General features: G+C 38.3%; 1 protein-coding gene across 3 annotated transcripts in view; it reads left to right on the forward strand.

Annotated features, from left to right (window-relative positions):
- ABCA6 (ATP binding cassette subfamily A member 6) overlaps nt 1-23,109 on the forward strand; it is a 59,113-nt gene that overhangs the window by 30,235 nt on the left and 5,769 nt on the right. For all 3 annotated transcript variants that reach the window (XM_040640322.1, XM_040640323.1, XM_008693686.2), the window contains 17 exons: nt 235-415; nt 798-964; nt 3,746-3,879; nt 5,937-6,074; nt 9,582-9,689; nt 10,502-10,675; nt 11,104-11,217; nt 13,512-13,628; nt 15,189-15,266; nt 16,511-16,602; nt 17,303-17,423; nt 18,685-18,802; nt 19,898-19,989; nt 20,451-20,629; nt 21,084-21,159; nt 21,233-21,327; nt 22,633-22,752. In XM_040640322.1, coding sequence (XP_040496256.1) covers nt 235-415; nt 798-964; nt 3,746-3,879; nt 5,937-6,074; nt 9,582-9,689; nt 10,502-10,675; nt 11,104-11,217; nt 13,512-13,628; nt 15,189-15,266; nt 16,511-16,602; nt 17,303-17,423; nt 18,685-18,802; nt 19,898-19,989; nt 20,451-20,629; nt 21,084-21,159; nt 21,233-21,327; nt 22,633-22,752 — 2,104 coding nt within the window. The remainder of the gene's footprint in view (nt 1-234; nt 416-797; nt 965-3,745; nt 3,880-5,936; nt 6,075-9,581; nt 9,690-10,501; nt 10,676-11,103; nt 11,218-13,511; nt 13,629-15,188; nt 15,267-16,510; nt 16,603-17,302; nt 17,424-18,684; nt 18,803-19,897; nt 19,990-20,450; nt 20,630-21,083; nt 21,160-21,232; nt 21,328-22,632; nt 22,753-23,109) is intronic.

Here is a 23,109-nt window from a genome sequence, read left to right on the forward strand (position 1 = left end):
TTTCAAAGGCTAGGCATAATGAGGTCACACTTTACTGAATTCTTCTTTGGGTATGAATTTAGTTATATTTTATCATTGAGTTTATTGAATGTGGACGTTATAAACATAATTTGTTTCTTATATTGTTTGCTTTGTAACCATTGTAAAACAACTTTTAATGTTGCAAAAAAGAGAAAACTGTGATGTCCAAGGATGGCATTAATAATGTGTGTGTGTGTGTGTGTGTATGTGTAGATTTTGAACAAGCAGAGATAAGAGACACAGAAAGCCTACATGAAATAGAGCCAGCTTGCTCTTCTTTCCCTGAAATGCAGAAGGCTGTGAGTGACATGGGCCTCTGGAAAATGCAAGTCTGCACAATAGCACGGCTTCGTTTCTTAAAGTTAAAACGTGGGAGGAGAGAGCTTTTGATCCTGTGAGTATCAGAGTACTGTGGTTTTTGTTAGTGAGTTTCAAGAGAGGGTTAAACCAGAAGAGAATGTAAAACTAGAACATAGTATCCAACATTCCTGCCGGAAAATGGATAAATACATTTCATTTTATTGACAGTAGGAATGCCTGTATGGTAGCACTTGATTAGCCTCATACACAGGTCTGTTTAGTTTTCATGGTTTGATACCTGGTGTTTATATAGCGATGCCTTTTAGTACTGTGTGGAGTACTGAGGCCTCACTTTCAAAATTTTAGCACCTATACTCCTGGCTGACACAGAGTTCGTACCCAACAAATACTGTGAAATATCTGTCAACAAATAAAATTGCTACAGATTCATGTGGTTATTTTTTCTTTATTGGTAGACTCTTGGTATTTGGGATCGCAATATTCCCTTTGATTGTGGAGAAGATACTTTATGCTCTATTAATTCAAAAGAGTGATTGGGAATTTAAAACTGAACTGTATTTCCTCTCTCCTGGACAACCTCCTGAAGACCCTCGTACCAGCCTATTGGTCGTCAATAACACAGGTGAAGAGAAAAAGAAAATTTAATCCAGAAATAAGTTATTTTTATGTAGAGGGGGAAAAACAAAACATAAGAGAAGAAAATGTGTACTTAGACTTCATTTATAGAAAACAGCTGAGGTACAATGCCTATTTGCTCTGATTTTGGAGATGATGGAGATGGTGGGATAGACAGAAGGAGCATGGGTGAGTCACTATATAACCTGGTTAAAGCAGAACTGCCTATCTACCTGACCACCGTAAGCTCTTACGTGAAAGAGAAATAAACTTCTGTATTGACTGAACCACTCTATTTGAGATCTCCTTGTTGCAGCAGCCTAACCGGTTCCATAAATATTATACACACTGACTGATATATAAAGAATGCATTTTTATACCCTATGCCCCTCCAACAGGATCTAGAAAGGTTCCTTAAGACAATTTGGAATGCATGTTCTTGTTATCCTAAAAAATTGGTTTTGTCTAACTGCTTATTTAACTTTGAAGAAGCTTTTATTTCTACCTAAGACGTGAAATATATATATATATTCAGCATAGGAGACCTCTCTTGATGAGTACCCCAGCCCATTCTAATATTCATATACAGCTATGACACCTCCTTTAATCAAAAGTGGTCTTTTAATTTCTGTTTCTCATTCTTCTTTTCAATTTGGGTTTTAGAAAGTAAGTTTTATTCACTCTGCTACCTTAAAATGGAAATTCTTGTGAATTATATATTTTATTTGTATGATCTAGAAATTTTCAGCCAATCATTATCAGCCTATTCATTTTTATTTTTCAGTTTATTATTATCTCATGTATATATTTTCCTTCTCCAGTTACTCTAAGAACAATATACTTGGATTAGCTTACTTATTTTTCTTCCCTGTACTCAGTTGTGAGGTATTTTGTGATTTAAGTTTGGAGCTTCTCTTCCATCTTCTTCCTCTTTTCTCAAAATATGATGGTTCTTGGTAAGATGTTCATCTTTAAATCAGGGAATCCCTGTTTACCTAAGGGAATGTGGGTAACCATTAACGTTTCCTACCTTAGGTGACTGTGGAGATGGAGTATGGATGCATGGAAAGCTTATTTTCTTTTCTTTTTTTTTTTTTTTAAAGATTTTATTTATTTATTTGACAGAGAGGGAGACAGCCAGCGAGAGAGGGAACACAAGCAGGGGGAGTAGGAGAGGAAGAAGCAGGCTCATAGTGGAGGAGCCTGATGTGGGGCTCGATCCCACAACGCCGGGATCACGCCCTGAGCCAAAGGCAGACGCCCAACCGCTGTGCCACCCAGGCGCCCTGGAAAGCTTATTTTCTATGTAAACATTCCTTTCCCACCTGGTGGGAATGCTAATTCATCTGGGCCTTCATCCTGTTTTATGATCCCAGAACCCCTTTCTGGGTGTCCCCAGTATGAACTCCTTTTCAAAGTCCAAATGAGCAAAAAATGAGAGTCCTCTTTTTCTCTTTTCCCATTCCATCCTGTCCTTTTAATTGTCTGGAGTTACTTTAGATCTTGCCCTGCTGTTTTCCCCAAATAGTATCTCTTAAAAATTAAGTCTGAGGACTTATATGCTGGGGATAACTATAGCTGGTGTCTGTTCCATGTGGACCATGGGGAGAGAACTGTGGTCACTTTGTTTCAGGCGTGGTTAACCAGCTAATGAGCATGGCTGTGGCTTCAGGGCCCACTTGGCCCCCTTGAGTTTTTCCATATCCCGGACATTGGTTTTACCTTTGTAGTTGTTTGCTCTTGTGAGCTCTTGGATGTGGGTTTTCTTTGCTCTTATTTCTCTGTCAACAATCTCATCTGCTTTCTTCATTAGGGACATATCAAAAACTTTGGTCTGAAAGTGGCACTCTTCATTTCTTACTATATATACATTTATATAGATATATATACTATACAGGTAATAGATATGTATGTAGAATAGATGTATGTTTTTTTCTTTAAAGATTTATTTATTTTAGAGAGAGAGTTTACAGGAGCAGGAAAGGGAGAGGGAGAGAGAGAGAATCTCAAGCAGACTGTGCGCTGACCATGGAGCCCAACGTGGGGCTTGATCTCATGACCCTGAGATCACCATCTGAGCTGAAAGCAAGAGTCAGATGCTTAACTGATTGTTCCCCCCCAGGCACCCCTATGTATATGTTAATATACACATACATGTATTTACTTTTCCGTTATTTCAAAGAATAAGGGAGAGAGGGAAGTGTTATTATTGTCCATTTTAGGCTGGCTCATCTGAAGTACTGCTCACAAAATTATTGCATTTCCACAGATTATTGAGTTCAAATGTATTTTTTTAAACAAGAGTCATAAAATAGAATTATCCTGTTTTATTTATTTTTTTAAAAAAAGATGTTATTTATATATTTGACAGAGAGAGAGAGAACTCAAGCAGGGGGAGCTGCAGGCAGAGGGAGAAGGAGAAGCAGACTCCCTGCTAAGCAGAGAGCTGGACTTGGGACTCGATCCCGGGATGCTGGGATCATGACCTGAGCTGAAAGCAGACGGTTAACTGACTGAGCCACCCAGGCACCCCTAGAATTATCTTGTTTTAATAGTCACGTGTTAGCGTGCACTAAAAGGGAATTATAAAGCTAACTCATCACAGCATTGGATTTGATAAATAAAAGATGGTAGAATGAGCTAATATTATTATTATGATGCCCAAAGACATATGCTTTCACATACTATTCTGTAGATATTGACTTCAAATTGTGTATGTGATTTATGTTAAAAATTTGACATATATGTTCTTGTTTTCTATGGCCTTCTGCTATTGATTTCATACTAGAATCAAATATTGAAGATTTTATACAGTCAGTGAAGCATCAAAATATACTTTTGGAAGTAGATGACTTTGCAAACAGAAACGGCACTGATGACCTGTCATACAATGGAGCTATCATAGTGTCTGGTAAACAAAAGGTACGTTGGCCTCTTGGTTTTGCTTTCATAAAAAAAAATTAAAAAGTGCTACATTTTTAACTCTTATTTTTTTTTTTAAGATTTTATTTATTTGTTTGCCAGAAAGAGAGCAAGAGAGAGAGTGAGCACAAGTGGGGTGAAGGGTAGAGGGAGAAGCAGACTCCCTGCTGAGCCGGGAGCCCGATGCGGGACTCGGTCCTGGGACCCTGGGATCGTGACCTGAGCCGAAGGCAGATGCTTCACTGACTCAGCCACCCAGGCGCCCCCATTTTTAACTCTTTTAAATGGCAGTCAACACAGCTAGTATATAGCAACTTGATTTAAAAACATTTTGGGTCATTATTAAATAAGCTGTGAAGATTTTTTTTTTTTAAAGATTTTATTTGTTTATTTGACAGAGAGAGAGAGAACACAAGCAGGGGTACAGGCAGGCAGAGGGAGAGGGAGGAACAGACTCCCCGCTGAGTAGGGAGCCCACCGTGGGGCTGGATTCCAGGACCCTGGGATCATGACCTGAGCCAAAGGCAGACGCTTCACCAACTTAGCCACCCAGGCCCCTCAATAAGCTGTGAAGTTTAAATAAGCTTTTGTAAAACATCTTCAATCTTAACTTTAGAATTAGATGATTTTTACATTTGAAAATAGCTAAGTGTAATTGCGTTATTCAGATTCAATAAAATATTAGACCTTATAATTACCAACCATGAGTTTAAAGAATTTTATTCAATGGCTAACTACTCAAAAGTTGTTTTTTATACAGTTGACCCTTGAACAACATGGGTGTTAGGGGTGCCGAACCCCTACACAGTTGAAAATCCACATATAACTTTTAACTCCCTAAAAACTTACCTGCTAAGACTCAACTTACTGTTGGCTGAAAGCCTTACCAATAACATTAACAGTCAATTAATGCATATTTTGTGTGTTATCTGTATTGCATACTGTATTCTTGCAATAAGGTAAGCTAGAGAAGAGACAATGTTATTAAAACCATTAGGAAGAGAAAATACATTTACATTACTGTACTGAAAAAAATTCACATATAAGTGAAAAGTGTAGTTCAAAACTGTGTTGTTCAAGGATCAACTGTATTGAGAATATACATTAAATAGTATAAAGGCCCCATGAAATCTCTGAGAGAAAAGTCTTCTCAGTCTACTGTTAACATGTTTCAATTTGGGTAAAAGAGTCCAAGGGATGGAGACTGTTCCAGGTACAAGACTGTTGAAAATACATCCTAATTGTTAAGTAAAACTCTGAGTCTTACTTAAAAAACAATGAAAAGCAGGGAGCCACATGAAATGAACCTACCTCATTATTTCTTGCTACAAGGAAAATAAAAACCAAAACAAAAGCCTTGTAAGATATATCATTGAATTCAGTTTCATCTAAACTAAGTACATCATAAAAAATGCAATCTTACTCTGTTTCATATCTGAAACTAATGTAGCATTTTGCGTCAACTCTACTTCAATTTTTTTTTAAAAAAGTAACTCTTTGTGCCAACTGTAGGAAACTGCATTGGTTGGCCATTGCTTTGTTACTTATCTAACATATTTATTACATGAACCAATAGAATGTTTAAACACTATTGAGCCTCTTGATAAATGTATGAACATTTTCATAAACCTGGAGGATATAAACATTGTCTTAGAAAGCATAAAAATGGTTCATTGGCAGTGTAACCATGAATACTTTATGCACCCTATGCTTATCTCCTATCCAGGAAATCAGAGATCCTGTGCTTGCTCACTATGAACTGACAGTGTCTCCTTGTCAGGGTTATTTTTATATTCAGTTATTTGAAATTTCCTCATCAGCAAAATGAGGACAAAAATGATCTAAAATTAGTAATACTAAGAAAAATTCATATTACTGACTAAACAACCAACTTATTATCCCCTTTCACAAATGAGGAAGCTGAGGCTCAGAAAGGTCAGTTACCTTGAGGATGATACTACAGAGTGTGGAACTCGGGGATTTTAATATAAACCTTTTTTTTTTTGGTTCTTTAATGACTTAGAATTAACATCATTTTATTTTTGTTTTATTCAAAGGATTACAGATTTTCAGTTGCATGCAATACCTTGAGACTGCACTGTTTTCCTATTCTTGTGAATATTATTAGCAATGGGCTACTTCGAATGTTTAATGGTACTCAAAATATTCGAATTGAGAGAAGCCCATATCCTTTTGTAAGTATTGGATTTACTCATTCTAAACAATGAAGAATTTGGCAAGCAACTGATGTTTTCTTTCGCTTTTAAATATTCATCATTGATTGTTAATCCTGAAAATTTTTTTTGTCCTAACATTTTAAACATTACATCTAACAAAATACATTTTTTTTCCCTTGGTATTATCAGAGAATGATGATGGGGGAATACTTTTCAATATCATGTCATAGTCTTCTAGAGAATCTTCTGCAAAGATACAGACTTGATTGCAGAAGTGTATTGGAGAGGGTGTGTGTGTGTGTGTACATTGAATTGGAAATCAAGAACACTTGTAAAACAGCTTTAGAATCTTGTAAATCTAATCTAATTTGTTTGTGGACCATCACTGACTAAATGAGTAGTAGGTTGATATGAAGGAGAATTTGCCAGTTCTCGGGCTGTATGCTCTCTGATGAATTCCTTCACCTGTCCGTAGTTGTGTGCATTGCAGGGGTTTCGGATGTACACGGGCTGCAACTTCAGGGTTTTTGTCAGCTGGCTACAGCCTGGATTTCGATGACAGGAAGCAGTAGTGGGAGCAGGACTCTGCAGCCTGGGCTCCAGTCACATTGCTTCCTCCCTTTGCCCCCAGCCCAGCCCAGAAGAGACAGTGTCTTCTTGCTTCATTCTCGTTGGCTTCTCTGAACTTCCCACACATGTAACCCTTGCATGAGTACTTTCTCTCTATTTGAAGTCCTGAAGATAGTAATGGTTTTCTGGTTAGACCCTGATACTCAAGAGGGATCTCTTAAAGCTGACTCATACTGTTCCAAACCAGGAGAATGGAAGAGCAATACATAGGATTAGAAATGGAGCCATCAGGAAGGGAAGCCCATTTGGTGAAAAGGGGGTTGAATTTGGTTTTGGCTTCACTGCTTCAAGGTGCTGGGGGTATGTGCTAAAGCAGATGGACAGATTATACTTGAGTGGTCAGCGATGGAGCCATGCACCTATGAGTTGAAGCTACCACTGACCGTGAGAGCTGGGACAGTGCAAGGGTAGGGGGGTCTGAAGGGACCTCTCCAGAAAGTAGAACCAACTGGCAGTAGAAAGACATAGATGTTATCCCCTCTTGGTCCTTTAGTTTCCTCACTTCATTACTTGTTAATTCAGGATCAAATAAAGTTTGATCCTGGTTACTCTCTTAGGCATCCCCAGTGGCACATGCCTTTCTTCCCTCAACCATTTTTATGAAGACGGTAATGGATTTTTGTACCTGGCAAAATATTCAAATGGATCATTGTAGCCTCTAAAGCTTTAAGTAAAGCTTGAGAACTGTGGAATTGTTTTGAGACAGGCTACCGCACTGCTGAGCTGTGATTATATCCAAGAGACAGTCCTGTACCCACTCATGGGCCCAGCCTCAGGCAGCCACTGATCTGGGGATGGTGATTCAAAGGTCATCTCCTCGCCCACAGGCTTGGTGGCATCAAGTTTTCTTTTTAACTCTGTTGCTTCAGAACACATCTGACCAGCTACTGATGGCTTCACGTATCCATCACTAGGTTAGCTGAGAAAGACGTGCTACTCAGGCCTGAAGGATCTGTTTCTCTAGGATCATAATTCCCAAATTATTATTTTTTGTATTGTGGCAGAAACACATAACGTAAAATTCACCATCTTAACCATTTTTAAGTGCACAGTTCAGTAGTGTCAAGCATATTCATACTATGGTGAAACAGGTCTCTAAAACTTTTTCATCTCGCAGAACTAAAACCTCATACCCATTACACAAGAATGCCCCATTGTCCCCTTCCCCCAGTCCCTGGCAGTCGTCATCCTAGTTTCTGTTTCTATTAATTTAACTACTTTTGATACCTCAGATAAGGACAATCGTGTAGTTTTTGGTGACTGGCTTATTTCCCTGAGAATAATGTCCTTGAAATTCATCTATGTTGTAACATGTGACAGGATTTCCTTCCTTTTAGGGGCTGGATAATATTCCACTGTGTGTAGATACCATGCTTTGTTTACCCCTTTATCTATTTATGAACATTTGGTTTGCTTCCTCCTCTTGGCTATTACGAATAGTGCTGCCATAAACACGTGTGGGAAGGTATCTCTTTGAGACTCTGCTTTCAATTCTTTTCGATATACACCCTGAAGTGGGTCCTGAGTTTTTTTTTCACTTCTTTTATTTTACTTCTCTTTTTTTTTCCCAGGAGTTGAAGCCTCATGTTAAATGATCAGAAATCATTTCCCTTCCTACATTCATGCATAGATGTTGCTGGATTAGGCGTACACTTTTATTTTTATTTTTCAATACTTCAAAAAGCACATTTTTATGATAGTGATTGTTTCATTTTTTAATTTTAATTTTTTATTAGTTTCAGAGGTAGAATTTAATAATTCATCAGTGGCATATAACACCCAGTGCTCACTATATCAAGTGCCCTCCTTAATGTCCAACACCTAATTACCCCTCGTCCCCCACCCGCTTCCCCTCTAGCAACCCTCAGTTTGTTTCCTTTAGTTAAGAGTCTCTTACTGTTTGCCTCCCTCTCTGTTTTCATCTTATTTTATTTTTCCTTCCCTTTCCCTATATTCATCTGTTTTGTTTCTTAGATTCCATGTATGAGTGAAGTCATATGGTAGTTGTCTTTCTCTGACTGACTTATTTTGCTTAACATAATACCCTCTAATTTCATCCATGTCATTGCAAATGGCAAGATTTCTTTCTTTTTGATGGCTGAGTAATATTCCGTTGTTTAATGTCTATACCACATCTTCTTTATCCATTCATCTGTTGATGGACATCTGGGCTCTTTCCATAGTTTTGCTATTGTGGACATGGCTGCTATAAACGTTGGGGTGCAGGTGCCCCTTCAGATCACTACGTTTGTATCCTTTGGATAAATACCTAGTAGTGCAATTGCTGGGTCATAGGGTAGCTCTATTTTTAACTTTTTGAGGAGCCTCCATACTGTTTTCTGGGGTGGCTGCACCAGTTTGCATTCCCACCAATGGTGTAAAAGGGTTCCCCTTTCTCTGCATCCTTGCCAACATCTGTTGTTTCCTGAGTTGTTAATTTTAGCCATGCTGACTGGTGTGAGGTGGTATCTCATTGTGGTTTTGATCTGTATTTCCCTGATGCCAAGTGATGTTGAACATTTTTTCATGGGTCTGTTATAAGAAGAATTAATACCTAGTTTTCTGAAACTGTTTCAAAAGATAAAAATGGAAGGAAAACTTCCAAATTCTTTCTGTGAGGCCAGCATTATCTTGATTCCAAAACTAGACAAAGACCCCACCAAAAAGGAAAATTCCAGATCAATATCCCTGATGAACATGGACGCAGAAATTCTCACCAACATAGCTAATGGTATCCAACAGTGCATTAGAAGGATTATTCACCACCATCATGTGGGATTTATTCCTGGGCCGCAAGGGTGGCTCGACATCCTCAAATCAATGGGATACACCACATTAGTGTTTGTTTCATTTTTTTAAATATTCACAAGTTTAAAGTACCTTTTATACTTGCAGAATTATGTGTTCTTCTGGATGGGGCTGCCGGAAGCTTCCATGTTCTTATTTTGGATTGTGTGCAGCTTTTCGCCTTACATCTCCATGGGCAGTATCAGCGATTACAAAGTAAGAGAAGGGGACAAAAAGAGAAACTTCAGGGACTCCAGTAATTGTGATTTAAATGCTATGTATTCAAAATGTTTCCCTGTGAGAAAAACATATAAGCATATGTTTAATTTATATAGTGTAGTGAAGCTTATTTCTACCAAGAACCTTTACTTCTAAAAATACAAAATATTTTTTACTTCAAAATTGCAGGAAACATGCAATAATTTTACAGGGACTCAAATTAATCTAAACTTGTAAAGGGGGCTATTCTACCACTTTTGACGACATTATTTCCCAGCGAAAAGGAAGAAATCATTGATATTTAAATTCAGGACCAGATGTAAGACTTAAATCCCCTTTCTACTGTGGCAAATAACATTTTCGGTTATATCTGTATTTGGTCATGTCTGTTATCCAAGGCAAAAGAGTTAAATCAGATTTAGGTAAGTCACCCTTCACTATTCTGAGCCAGTAACCCCCATAACATATTTGGATAATGGATAATTTATTGTCCTTCAGATCACAGGATAATATCTCTTTTGAAGGAATCTTATGCCTTGATTATTATAAGATCTCCTTTTCTATTCATTATGCATGAGTTAAAGTGGTGCTGGGAATCAGAGCTATAAAATAAAATAATATTCATTTTCACAATGGCCATCATTATGGAATTGGCTCTTTGACCTCGGATTCCAGATAGTATATACATAATTAAATTATTAGAAGATTTTAAATGATTTGATTATATTCATCTTAAAATCTCTCCCAGCGTGTTTGTTTTGGATTTGGAATTCAACTGAGTCTATGTATATCCTGTGTTTTCTCATCAGAAGAGAACTAAATCCCAGCTATGGATTTCAGGCCTCTTCCCTTCTGCTTACTGGTGTGGGCAGGCCCTGGTGGATATTAGCTTCTTCATTTTTCTTCTCCTTTCAATGTATTTAATTTTTTACATAGCAAACATAACGGAGATTAACATCACAAGTCGAATTGTGTTTGGTTTGGTAAGTAACACATTATGTAGACAATGTCTTATAAAGTAATTCATGATAAATTATAACATTTTATATTTTCTATAAGTAAGACATTTTCATTTTTATGTTGTCATAAACTAAAACAAAAAAAGTTCAAAGTGCATGTACAATAAGATTTCTTTTTTTAAGACTTTATTTATAGTTTGAGAGAGAGAGAAAGAGAGCACGAACAGGGGGAGGGGCAGAGGGAAAGGGAGAAGCAGACTACCCGCTGAGCAGGGAGCCCAATGCAGGTCTCGATCCCAGGACCCTGAGATCATGACCTGAGCTGAAGTCAGACACTAAACTAAGCCACCCAGGCACCCCTGAAATAAGATATTTAAAAATGTTTGTAATTTAATTTTCCTTTCCACTAATACTTCAGTGTTTGACTTTGATATTATTTGTATTACTTTCAGATTGTATTTGGGCTTGGTTACGCAGCTTCACTTGTCTTCTTGACATATGTGATATCATTTATTTTTCGCAAGTGGAAAAAAAATAGTGGCCTTTGGTCATTTTGCTTCTATATTGTAAGTACATATACAAACATATAAACAGAGAGATAGAGTAACTTTCAGTGTAACATTAAATATAATCACCTTTGCCTTGAGAAATGTTACAGTATATAACATGCTTACAATTTCTAATTATTCTCCCTTTTTCTTTTACATATATATCTATTTCAGTGTCCTTGTCTATTGCATTTTTATACCACTGAAAAGCTACATACTTAGGGAATATTGGATTGTCAGATTTGAAAAAAAAATTAACATCATTTGGTATAATTCACCTCATTTTATAGAGGGGGGAAAATTGAGTAATTTGTTTAAGGCCACATAAAAATCAGTGACGATCTAAGAATAAAATTGAAGTCTCAGAACTTATGTCATTCCTGATGTCAAAAACTATGAGGTAGTAGGATAGTTGACAATACTATTTTAAAGTTTATGTTGATCAACACCTTGAGTTTAGTGGGCTAAATTGTACATCTCCACGGAGACCTCAAACAGTTTTTTTATGCCTGATATAAATAATATCAGGCATAAAAACATATCAAAACAATAATTTTATGCCTGATATAAAGAACTTGTAGTTTCATTTAAAATATGTGTTGAGGATACGTTCTGTGATAATCGATCTTTCATCATGCAGTTAGTATCAATTTAAACTATGCTAGTCTTAGGATTCACAGATCATATATATAAAAATGTATCAGATGATGGTAAGTGTAGTTGTCCTTTTGTGATCTTGGGTAAATTTGGAAGGAAAGTATAGCAAGGTCCCCTCATCATTGAGTGAAGCCACCCTCAGCTGTTAATTTCTTTCTAGAGTCCAGTGGACTCTCCTAGCCCGCAGGGTGTGGTCCCTCATGGGTATTTTAGGCCCTAGTCTAATAAGGAAGTACCTTTCAGCCTATGGTGGAGGTATGGTACTGCATCTTAGCGCGCTGAGCCATAGCACGTTTCCTTTGGTGCAGTTTGCAATCCTCTCTTGTTCCAGTGAATGAGAAAGGAGGAAAAAAACAACTCACAAAAGAAACTTGGAGGCTTGGTAGAATAAAAGTAGTTAGCTAAGTGGACTAACGGACTTCTAGTTATCAAAAATAAGGAGCTGGGAGAAAAATTAGACACGTGCGAAGTCATGGAAACCAAGAGGAGAGAAACAAGTAAACGTGGATAATCACGCGATACCTTTGCAGAGAGATCGTGGTAGTTGCAAAATAAGAAAAGTTTTTTGGATTCACCACCTAAAATGCTTATTGTACGCTTACTGAACACTTGATTACAAGTTATTTGGTTTTATTGCCAATTGTTTTTTATATGTAGATTACACACTCCCCCCCAAACTGTACGTTCACTTAGTAGTCACACAGCATTCCCCTATATAACAATCCCACAAAACAGTATAGTCTTCTGATCTAAAGACCTAGGAATCACACACACATAGGGTTTTGAATTCCCACTTTGTCACTCACTACCTGTGTGGCCTTGAGGATATTTGTTTCTCTGAACCCTAGATTTCCCATATGTAAGGAAGGACTAGTAAGAATGACCACATTATGGAGTTGTTGTGGGGATTAAAGCAAACAATGCATGCTAAATTCTTAATGCCTGGTGTTGGGGTAATATTCAGTGAATCTAGTAGTTACAATTCTTAGTGTTTTTATTATAATTCATACATTAATAAGATCCAGCAAAGGTTCAATACAGTGTTCAACACACACTTGTTGACTGATAAACTGATCCTTAAAACAGAACAATGAAAAATTATTTTTATCCCCCCATCCCACATTTACCAGTATCTTACAAGAAAGTAAGTCCATTGCAGTCAAAATCCACAGTATCAATAAAATTATTTGTTTGGAATGGGGAAGAAATGGAGCAGGGATGACATTTAGAAAGCTTTAGTCTAGGTGGGAGGCAGTATGGACTTTTTAAAATAACCACCTGTCCAGCTTTCCATCCTATACATTTTTAATAGGTTTTTATACATTCACAATATTGTTACCTTAGCATTAAAAGGTATTTTCTCTCTTTATCCTATTGTCTTAGATTACACTTAATGTACTGTCAGAAAGTCTACCTGGTCACTTTAGCATTCACCTTAATCTCCAGGTTTTTATCAAAAATTTTTCTGTCAAGTAGCTAAAGGTCATATTTATTCTCATTAACAAAAACCCCGCACTTCCCTTCTCCCTCTGAAAGTGGTGAATCTGTATGTGGGAAAATTCTGATACATACGATGAGAACACTTACATCTTAAATATTTCCCCTAATATCAATGGATATGTCTGACATGCAATATATTTTAACTTGCCTTGTAGACCTCAATCATCATGTTTGACATTATGCTGATTCACTTCAACTTGCCTACCTTGATTTCTAGCATGGTTTTAGTTCCCTCAGCTACCATGGGTGGATTTCTAGCTTTTTTGGCACAGGTAAGAAATATTACCAACAGTGTCCTTAATTTTGAATACTCAGCCTATTAAAGTGCTTTGCCCAAAATCTATAAAGATAGAATGCAGGCTCGTGGTTTCCTGGGGTTGGAGTGGAAATGGGGATTGACCACAAATGCATATGAGGTATCTCTTTGGGGTGATGGAAATGTTATTCAGTTGAATTGTGGTGATGTTCTCCCAACTCTGTAAATTTACTTAAAATCCTTGAATTGTATACGTAAAATGAGTGAATTTTACGGCATGAAAAATTAACCTCAATAAACCTGTTTAGAAAGCTTTGCCATATGCTTTATGCAAAACATAAGTGTTGTCAAATGCTATTCAAAACTAATGCCAGATTGAAAAATGTTTCCTAGTTCAATGGGTATTCATTATCCATTGCAAGGATAAAATCATATACAATACCATTTATTCAAAAATATATATTAAACAGTATTCTGTGTTAGGCACTGTGCTGGTCATCAGGGACACCTGATGAACAAGATAGCACAATCCATCCTTTCACAGAGCTTGGTGGAGATAAAGACAGACCTCAAACAAGTCAGTGCAAGAGGGCTTAAAGGATCCAAAGAAGAAGGGCCAAGTGCCAAGGGCAGGGTATAAAGCACAGCTGACACAATCTAGGGACTCCGAGAATTCTTCTGGGGCGGGGCGGGAAGCAATGCTTAAACAGAATCCTGAAGAACGAGTCAGAATTAATTAGCAGGAGAGTGGGGCCGAAAGTAAGTATGTTCTGTAGAGAGAAGCTAAGGCATTGAAGCTGGAGAGACCAGGAGGCATTAAAGAAGGTGTGATTCAAATGGAAAGAAATGTACAATGGGATGAGCCCAAGAGCTCAGCCAGGAGCATACCATTTAGAGCCCCACATCATCCTGGATGATACTTCAAAGAAAGTAAAGAACACTGTCCTAATCGCTTGTGTTCTTGGGAACCTGGGAAAGCCTTCTGTCTGCAAAAGCATTTTTCCATTATTGAGCAACACTTAGATTTCTCAACTGGAAATTCAATTCTTTGCTTAAGGCATTTCTCTCCTACTATATAACCTAAGACCTACGAAGTGAACTACATTAACCTGAATCTGTCATACGTTATTTAAGAGGAATGAGTTACTTTCTGAATACATTGATTGATGAAGAAAGACTAACATGGTGGGGCTGATTATTTTGGTGGGCGAGTCACCACTGGGGTAGGAAGGGGCCCTGAAAAGGCTCTTGAGGGGCGTTTAGGACAAATATTGTCAACCACTATTATTTTTCACAGTGCAGGCTCCTCTCTCTGTTATGCTTTCAGCAGATTTGAGGCAAACCTTAAACCAAAAGATTAAAGAAAAAAATCGGAAAAGAGGAACAGACATAAGTTCCCTGTTCACGGAGAGATAGTGTTGAATGGGGGGCCCCTTTCTTCTCTGCAGGGAATTGGTTGTCACCAGTGCATGCTTAATGAGGGAAATATGCAATATGTGGAATTCCATATTATTGAAATGCAAATCATAAAGCTGATGAATTTGCATTTAGCTGTTTTTCTTTTTTGTTTTTGCAGAGAGCTTATGAGCACCAACGAAAATACCCAGACCACAGATATGACCCAAGTGGAGTTGATCTTCTAGTATGCCTAATAGTAAGAAAGCCTTTCTACCTCTCCACCTTTTTTTTTTTTTGATAGTTAGCATTTACCATGATAATTGTTTGGTTTATCCGATGTGTGCCAACTTTGAAAGCACTTTTAATATAGTCTCAGAATAGACTCAGAATAAGACAATTCAGACATGATTCCAAATCATAAGTTAGTTTTTATGTGTGTGAGTGGACTGTTTAGGTCCAGAGTCTAATATAAAATTAGTTTTTCATGTTTATTTATCCTGTTTATTGCCACCTCCAAATTTGAGAGAGATTGTAAGAAATACAGGTGCAATGTATTGAAATCTTTTGAATTAAAGATAAAAAGGGCAAAGTTGAATAATAAAAATATATATAGCTGAAGAAAGCTACTGTCTCTGAATACAATGTGTCCCTACTTTTCTAGGCATAGGAGCAAATATGGACAGAGGTGCCTGCCCATGTGGCATTTACATTGTGGGGGAAGGAGACAGATAATAAACTAAATAGATAATGTATATTGTGTCAGATGGGCGGTCAGGAAAAGCCTGATTGAGAAGTAAAGATCTGAGGGGGGCAAGGAGGCAAGCTACAGGGACCGCTTGGGCTAGAGCATTCCAGTAGGAGGAGCACAGGTGATGCTGGCTTGTTCCAGGGTCAACCAGGAGGCCAGTGTGGTTGTGGCCAAGTGACCAAGGGAAGAGTGGTACAAGAGAAGGTCATGGAAGTCACAGGGTAAAGTGCAGGGTAGACGGAATGGGCTACACAGAGCATCCTGGGTCACTATAAGGACTTCAGCTTTTCTTTGAGTAACCAAGGAGTCATGAGGGTTTTAAGCAAAGCAAGATGATCAGACTTAACTTTTTAAAAGAGTACCTCTAGTGACTGTGTTGAGAATAGATGTTTGGGGCCAGGGGATAAGAGGAAGGAGACCAGGTAGCAGGTGTTACAATATTATAATGAGGAATTATGATGGCCTGGACCTGGGTGAGAGCAGCACAGGCAGGGGTGAGAAGTAGTTGGGTTCTGGGTAATTGTGAAGGCAGAGCAGATAGAATTTGCTGACACACAGGATGTGGATTGTGAAAAGAAAGGAGGCAGGTGGCACTGAGCTGGGCTGTCATTGTACAGCTGGGCTTCTCCCCTGATTTGTAAAAATGGCTCACATGTATTTTACCTGAAGACAAAGGCCACCAATTTAATTCAGATGTTTAGGTAATATTTGTGAACTTATGCCTGTATATAACTGTGTTTCTTTGCTCCTAGCCTTACTTGCAGGCTTTGATATTTGTTTTTATCCTAAGATGCATGGAAACAAAATGTGGAAAGAAAATAATGCGAAAGGATCCTGTTTTCAGGTTGGGATAAAATTTAATTTCGAACTTAATATCATATTTTAACGTTCCTCCCTAATGGCTGCACTACTGGCCTGTTAATGTGGCTTTATAATTACAATGTAAGCAGTGTGCTGATTTTCATGATGGTCCGTCGATTGCTGGCTCACTGCCTGGAAATAGGACTCTCAGTCTGAGTTCTGCCACTAACCAGTGGAGGGAGGTTTTCAGTTCCTCAGAAATTGAATGAGTACTCAAATATGCCATTTTCCTATCTAAGATGATCACACATCCTTGAACAGAGGAGATGGGATGGAATGGGTTGAGCAACCTACCATAGTTCAGCGTGTTTCATAAGATGGACGTTACGCAGGGGCTCTAGGAGGGTGAATAGTGAAAGATGCTGAGGGCAAATGCCGGGTGTGATTAAGATAGGCTCACGGTCAACAGAGAAAATGTAGGTGACCTGATTTTTAAAGAAGCAGCAGTAGTAGCCAGCAAATTTGCAAGGGTCAAAGTTTCTGGCTGGAAGAATGACAACAGTGAGAAGGGGATTCTTGGCAACGGGGATGGGAATGCTTGGAAAGAGCAGAAGCAGTATTCATGGGGCCATTATCATCACCAGTGTATGGAAAGAAAGGATGGCAAAACCACAGAGAAGCTGATTTGGGGGATATTCTTGCTAATGAAAACTCCTATGTCCTATATTTCATTTTCTCCACAGAATTTCCCCCCAATGTAGAGGCTCTCGACCTAACCCTGAAGAAACTGTTGACGAGGATGAAGATGTTAAAGCAGAAAGGCAAAGAGCAGCGACTGCCCTAAGCACCTCACATGCAGACGAGGTAGAAAAAGCAAGCGACATGGGTGCCTGGGTGGCTCAGTCAGTTAAGCGTCTGCCTTGAGCTCAGGTCATGATCCCAGGGTCCCGGGATCGAGCCTTGTGTCGGGCTCCCTGCTCAGCAGACAGTCTATTTTTCCCTCTCCCTCTGCTCCTCTCCCCGCTCATGCTCTCTCTCTTGCTCGCTCACTCTCTCAAATAAATGAGCAAAAATCATTTAAAAATTCAAAAAAAAGAAAAGCAGGTGACAAAGTGGATGTTAATGGAGCCATATTCAAGAACTATCAAGAATAAAGGTCGATATGCTGGTTTTCATTTCGAAAGTTTGAAGCTTGGTGTATTTTCATAATTCTTAAATATGTAGGCGCTTCTTTGGAGTATCCTAGAAGCCAAAGGAGCACACAGAACATCATGGTTTTATTGTTCTTTAGAGAAAAACGGGCTTTGGTAAGTAGAGCTGTAATTTCAAAACCAAAAATTTCATGAGTTGGAGAATTCATGTGAGATTTGTTATAAAATGCTGGATAGGGATTAGGATTTTAAAGGTTATTCTTTTGTCTGACTTAGATGTCGTAATGTGCCCATGAGCCTAGACGCTTCTGGGAGGCAATGAGCCAGTTTCCATGAAGCTATACTGTTTTATTTTATTTTTTTAAAGATTTTATTTATTCGAGAGAGAGAGAGATTGAGTGGTGCACATGAGCGAGCAGAGGGGCAAAGGGGGAGGGAGAAGCAGACTCCCCGCTGAGCAGAGAGCCCGACACAGGGTTCGATCCCAGGACCCTGGGATCATGACCTGAGCCAAAGGCAGACGCTTAATCTACTGAGCCACCTAGCCACCCCTATACTTTAGAAGATACATTTAGAAGATTTAGAGATATTGTTGATATCAGCAAATGCAGGTTACATTTGAAACAAGCAATATGGATTACTGTCAGTTTAAAATATACTTCATTTTGGGGTTCCTGGCTGGCTCAGTCCATTAAGCATCTGACTCTTGATTTCAGCTCAGATCATGATCTCAGGGGTCGTGGGATCAAGCCCCATGTTGGGCTCTGCACTCAGGAGAAAGTCTTCTCCAGATTCTCTCTCTCCCTCTCTCTCTGTCTTAAAATAAATGAATAAATCTTTTTAAAAAATTTAAAAAATGAAAATAAAATATACTTTGTTTTATGACATAGAGTAAGAAAATTTCCAGTAATGAGAACATAGGAACATAAAGTCTGTGAAGGTTAAGAGGAAAATCACACTGTCCTCTATTCCAGAAGCCTGTCATAATTGCTAGCTGTCTGCACAAAGTGTATGCAGGTCAGAAGAAAAGTTGCTTCTCAAAGAGGAAGAAGAAAATAGCAACAAAGAATATCTCCTTCTGTGTTAAAAAAGGTTTGGAAGACTCCCTTAATTTTATTCACCATTATTTCAGAAATACCCACTGACCATCTCTGTTACAGGCACCATTGCACTTGCTGAAGCATGCATGTATGCTCTCATTCATTCAACATGTATTTCTTGAGCATGCCAGGGACTGCTTTGGGTTCTGGAATATAATCGTGAAAGAAATCGGAAAGTCCCTGTTCTCATGGATTTTACATCCTAAGAGAGGGTCAAAAACCAAAAATAACTTATCAAGAAAAGTGTCAGGTGTCACAGAAGCAAGCTCTATGTGGAGCGTTCAAATGTGTGAAAGGACATGAGCGACTTGGGGCTGCATTCACTTAGGGTTCGGGAAAACCTTTCTGGAGCAGTAACATTTAAGACAAGACCTGGGTGATGAGAAAGGTGCTCAGCTATGTGAGCACACAGAGATAAGGACACCCAGACAGAGAGAAGAGTCAGGGCAGAAGCCTTTGGAATGATCGAGGCGTGAAGGGACAGTGGATGCATCGACAGGTGGAAAGGAGGAAGTCCAAGAGGGGAGCAGGGCCAGATTGGGTCCCCACTTTGTGAAATACAGCAAAGGGTTTAGATTTTTATACCAAATTAGTGGAATGCCACCAGAGGGTTTTTGGCTAGCTTTTTATTACCATTGAAGTTTTGAAAAAATTAACACGTTGGCTATTGTTCGTAAATTTGGTTGGCTGACAAGAGGCTTATATATCAGTTTAGATGAAAGATGATGGTGGCTTGGATGCAGGTGGGGGAATTTGGGATGGAGAAAATGTCCCTGATTGTCCAAGTTTAGGAATCACTTAAACATGTCCTCAGCACATCAGCCGTCTACTACCAAAAAGAAACTGGCACATTTTTAACTGAAAAAGTAATCTGGAAAACACAAGATTTATTGACAAGAAATCCATAAGCTTTTCATTAATATTTCATGTAATTATAGGAGTTCGAGAACATGGTTTGATGACATGGATTACGTATGTGTTAAAAATTTCAAAATAGTACTGAGGGGTGTGCATATCTCAAAAACTTTGAAGAAATAGGTTTATGATAATTCAGTTCCCAGATTGCTAATCAGAGATTCTCTTTCAGGTGAAATTTTGGGATTGCTAGGACCCAACGGTGCTGGTAAAAGCTCATCTATTAGAATGATTTCTGGGATCACGAAGCCAACAGCTGGAGAGGTAATAAGAAATGACACAATGATTTTCATTCCCAAAATAAACCTTTCACGATAAATGGAGGTTATATCTTTGTAAGACTCTACTTTTAGTAATTTAAATAGTTTTCTATAATAAATGTATGAATTTCTACAATATTTATTTTAGCTTTTTAATTTTTATGTATTTATTTATCTTTTTAATTAAAAAAATTTATTGAAGTACAATCAACATACAGTGTTATATTACTTTTAGGTGTACAATATAATGATTTCAATATTTCTATCACTTACAACAATGTAGATTATAAAGGGTATAATACTAAGTGAAATAGTCAGAGAAAGACAACTACCATAAAGTTTCACTCCTATAATATTTCTTTGATGCTCAAAAAATTTAGGTATTTATTTGCTGTATGTCAGTTTCTTGAGTGTGAGATTGGAGAAAAGGCTACATGTGTTTCTAAAACTGGTTTACTTTCTTAGGTAGAACTGAAAGGATGTGGTTCAGTTTGGGGTCATCAGGGAGACAACACGGTCAACTTCCCAGGATACTGTCCTCAGGAGAACGTGCTGTGGCCCATCCTGACAGTGAGGGAACATCTGGAGGTGTTTGCCGCTATCAAAGGGCTGAGGAAAGAGGACGCCACCATTGCCATTTCACGGTAAAGAGAGGTCATGTGATTCCTTTGTGTCCAGAGGCAGGGAGGCTGACCCTCTGATGACGAGTTCACTGATAAAGAATGGAGAGGAGAAATGATGTCTGCACCTTTTCAGAGAGTGTCAGGGTAGAGCAGGGATGGAGGGACAGGAGCTGTTTCCTGCATCCTTGATTGAGGGATCTTTAAAAATAATTGCATAAAATAATTGACATTGTTAAATGAATGAATAATCATGAATAATCATCCATTTCAGACCCAAATTCAAAATTCTAGTTATTCTTTAGAACTTTTTATGAGACGAAAAATCTTTCTTGTTCCAAAACAAACTCTTTCTCTCTTTGATCGTGAGTTTCAGAATAATAGTGCCAAGCTTCCCTCCAATGCTGTTACTCTTCCGTGGGATTACATTTTCCAGAGATCCTTTTTGAGCTGATATTCTCCTCCTGTTTTCCATCAGATTGGTGGATACTTTCAAACTGCACAAACAGCTAAATGTGCGGGTGCAGAAATTACCGGAAGGAGCCACCAGAAAGGTATGTGGGATGTGTGATGTTATTCTGCGCGCTGACGTGGTGGCAGGAAATAAGGTGCTTCTCCGCTTTTCAGTTGTGTTTTGTGCTGAGCATCCTGGGAAATTCGCCTGTCCTGCTCCTGGATGAGCCATCGACAGGCATGGACCCCGCAGGACAGCAGCAAATGTGGTGAGTGTCATCATAACCCTCAGAGCCGCGAGTATAAACCTCATGTACAAGTTGTGTTTTTAAACCAATCTTGAATGGGGCACCTGGCTGGCTCAGTGGGTAGAGCATGCAACTCTCGATTTTAGGGTTTTGAGTTCTAGCCCCACGTTGGGTGGTTTAGCTTACTTTAAAACAAATTTTTTAATTAAAAAAAAAAACTGACCTTGGAAAATCAAATCCACTCATTTCTAATTTAGTGGAAATAGTCCATATTATTAGGAAAATAAATATTTCACAAATAGATTCTCTGATGTGGTATCATATTCATGTGGTATTAATGTTACCAAAAAAACCCCCAAAAAACCAAAACAACCCTCTAAGTATTTTGTTGGAATTTGTGGTCTTGTAATTTGGAGTTTTGTTTTTTTTTTTAAATTATTGAGGTATATATAACTGTTTTTTTTTTTTAGAGGCTATTAACTTACATATTTTCTCCATTTCCTTTTCTTCCCCCCTTTACCAAATCTGTCAAATTTGCTTATTCGGTTTTTCTTAATTTTTAAATTGTTTTTACTTTTCTTTCTAGGATGTACCATTTGAATTAATAAAATCATCCAATTTAATTTCATATTTGTGACCGTCCTATAGTTTCCCTACTTCTTTAAAGAACTTTGTTGTGGAAATTTTATACAAATGTAAAGAGAACCATTTAGGAACCGAATAAACCCATGACTTATTTCAACAGTTACCCATATAAATCACACCTTGTTTCATTTTACCTCCACCCACTTCCTTTTCTCCACTCTCCTATTAGTTTGAAGCAAATACTAGGCAGCCTGTCCTTTATTTATAAATATGTCAGTTACTTCAAAAGAATTTTTTTTTTAAAAAAACTTAACCAAAATGGGGTGCCTGGGTAGCTCAGTCAGTTAAGTATCTGCCTTCGGCTCAGGTCATGATCCTGGGGTCCTGGGACTGAGACCCACCTCAGGCTCCCTGCTTATCCCTCTCCCTCTGTCCCTCCTCCTTGCTCATGGTCTCTCTCTCTCTCTCACTCGGTCTCACGCTCTTTCAAATAAATAAAATCTTTAAAAACAAAAAACAAAAAACTTAACCAAAATAACCATTAGCATACCTAAAAATATTAAACACTTTTCTTTATACTATCAAAACACCTAATCAGTATTCACATTTCTGGTTTTTTAAATAGAAATATGACTTTTAAATATGATTCATAAACTATATTTTATCTATACAATTTTCCTTCCATTTCTCTTTTTTTCTACCCTTTTTTTAACAGTGATTTTTTTGGGGGGGTCATTTCAGGCAGATGATCCAGGCATCCATAAAAAACACAGAGAAAGGGGTCCTCCTGACCACCCATTACCTGGCTGAAGCCGAGGCCGTATGTGACCGTATTGCCATCATGGTGTCTGGAAGGCTGAGGTGGGTGTCTTTCTGAAGGCCATGCTTGACCCTCAAAATGAAATTCCCTGTGGGAAGAGCAAAATCACTCTGAGCACCTGTCAGCTTGCTCAGTGATACCTTTTTCCCTACATTTGAAATTTAAAAAGAATGTAAAAAATTGGGGCACCTGGGTGGCTCAGTCGATTAAGCATCTGCCTTCAGCTCAGGTCATGATCTCGGGGTCCTGGGATCAAGACCCACATCGGGCTCCCTGCTCAGTGGGGAGTCTGCTTCTCCCTCTCCCTCTGCTGCTCCCCCTGCTCGTGCTCTCTCTCTTGCTCACTCTCACTCTCTCTCAAATAAATAAATAAATAAATAAATAAATAAATAAATAAA

The sequence above is a fragment of the Ursus maritimus genome, unplaced genomic scaffold (assembly GCF_017311325.1).
Source record: "Ursus maritimus isolate PB19 unplaced genomic scaffold, ASM1731132v1 scaffold_24, whole genome shotgun sequence".
NCBI lineage: Eukaryota > Metazoa > Chordata > Mammalia > Carnivora > Ursidae > Ursus > Ursus maritimus.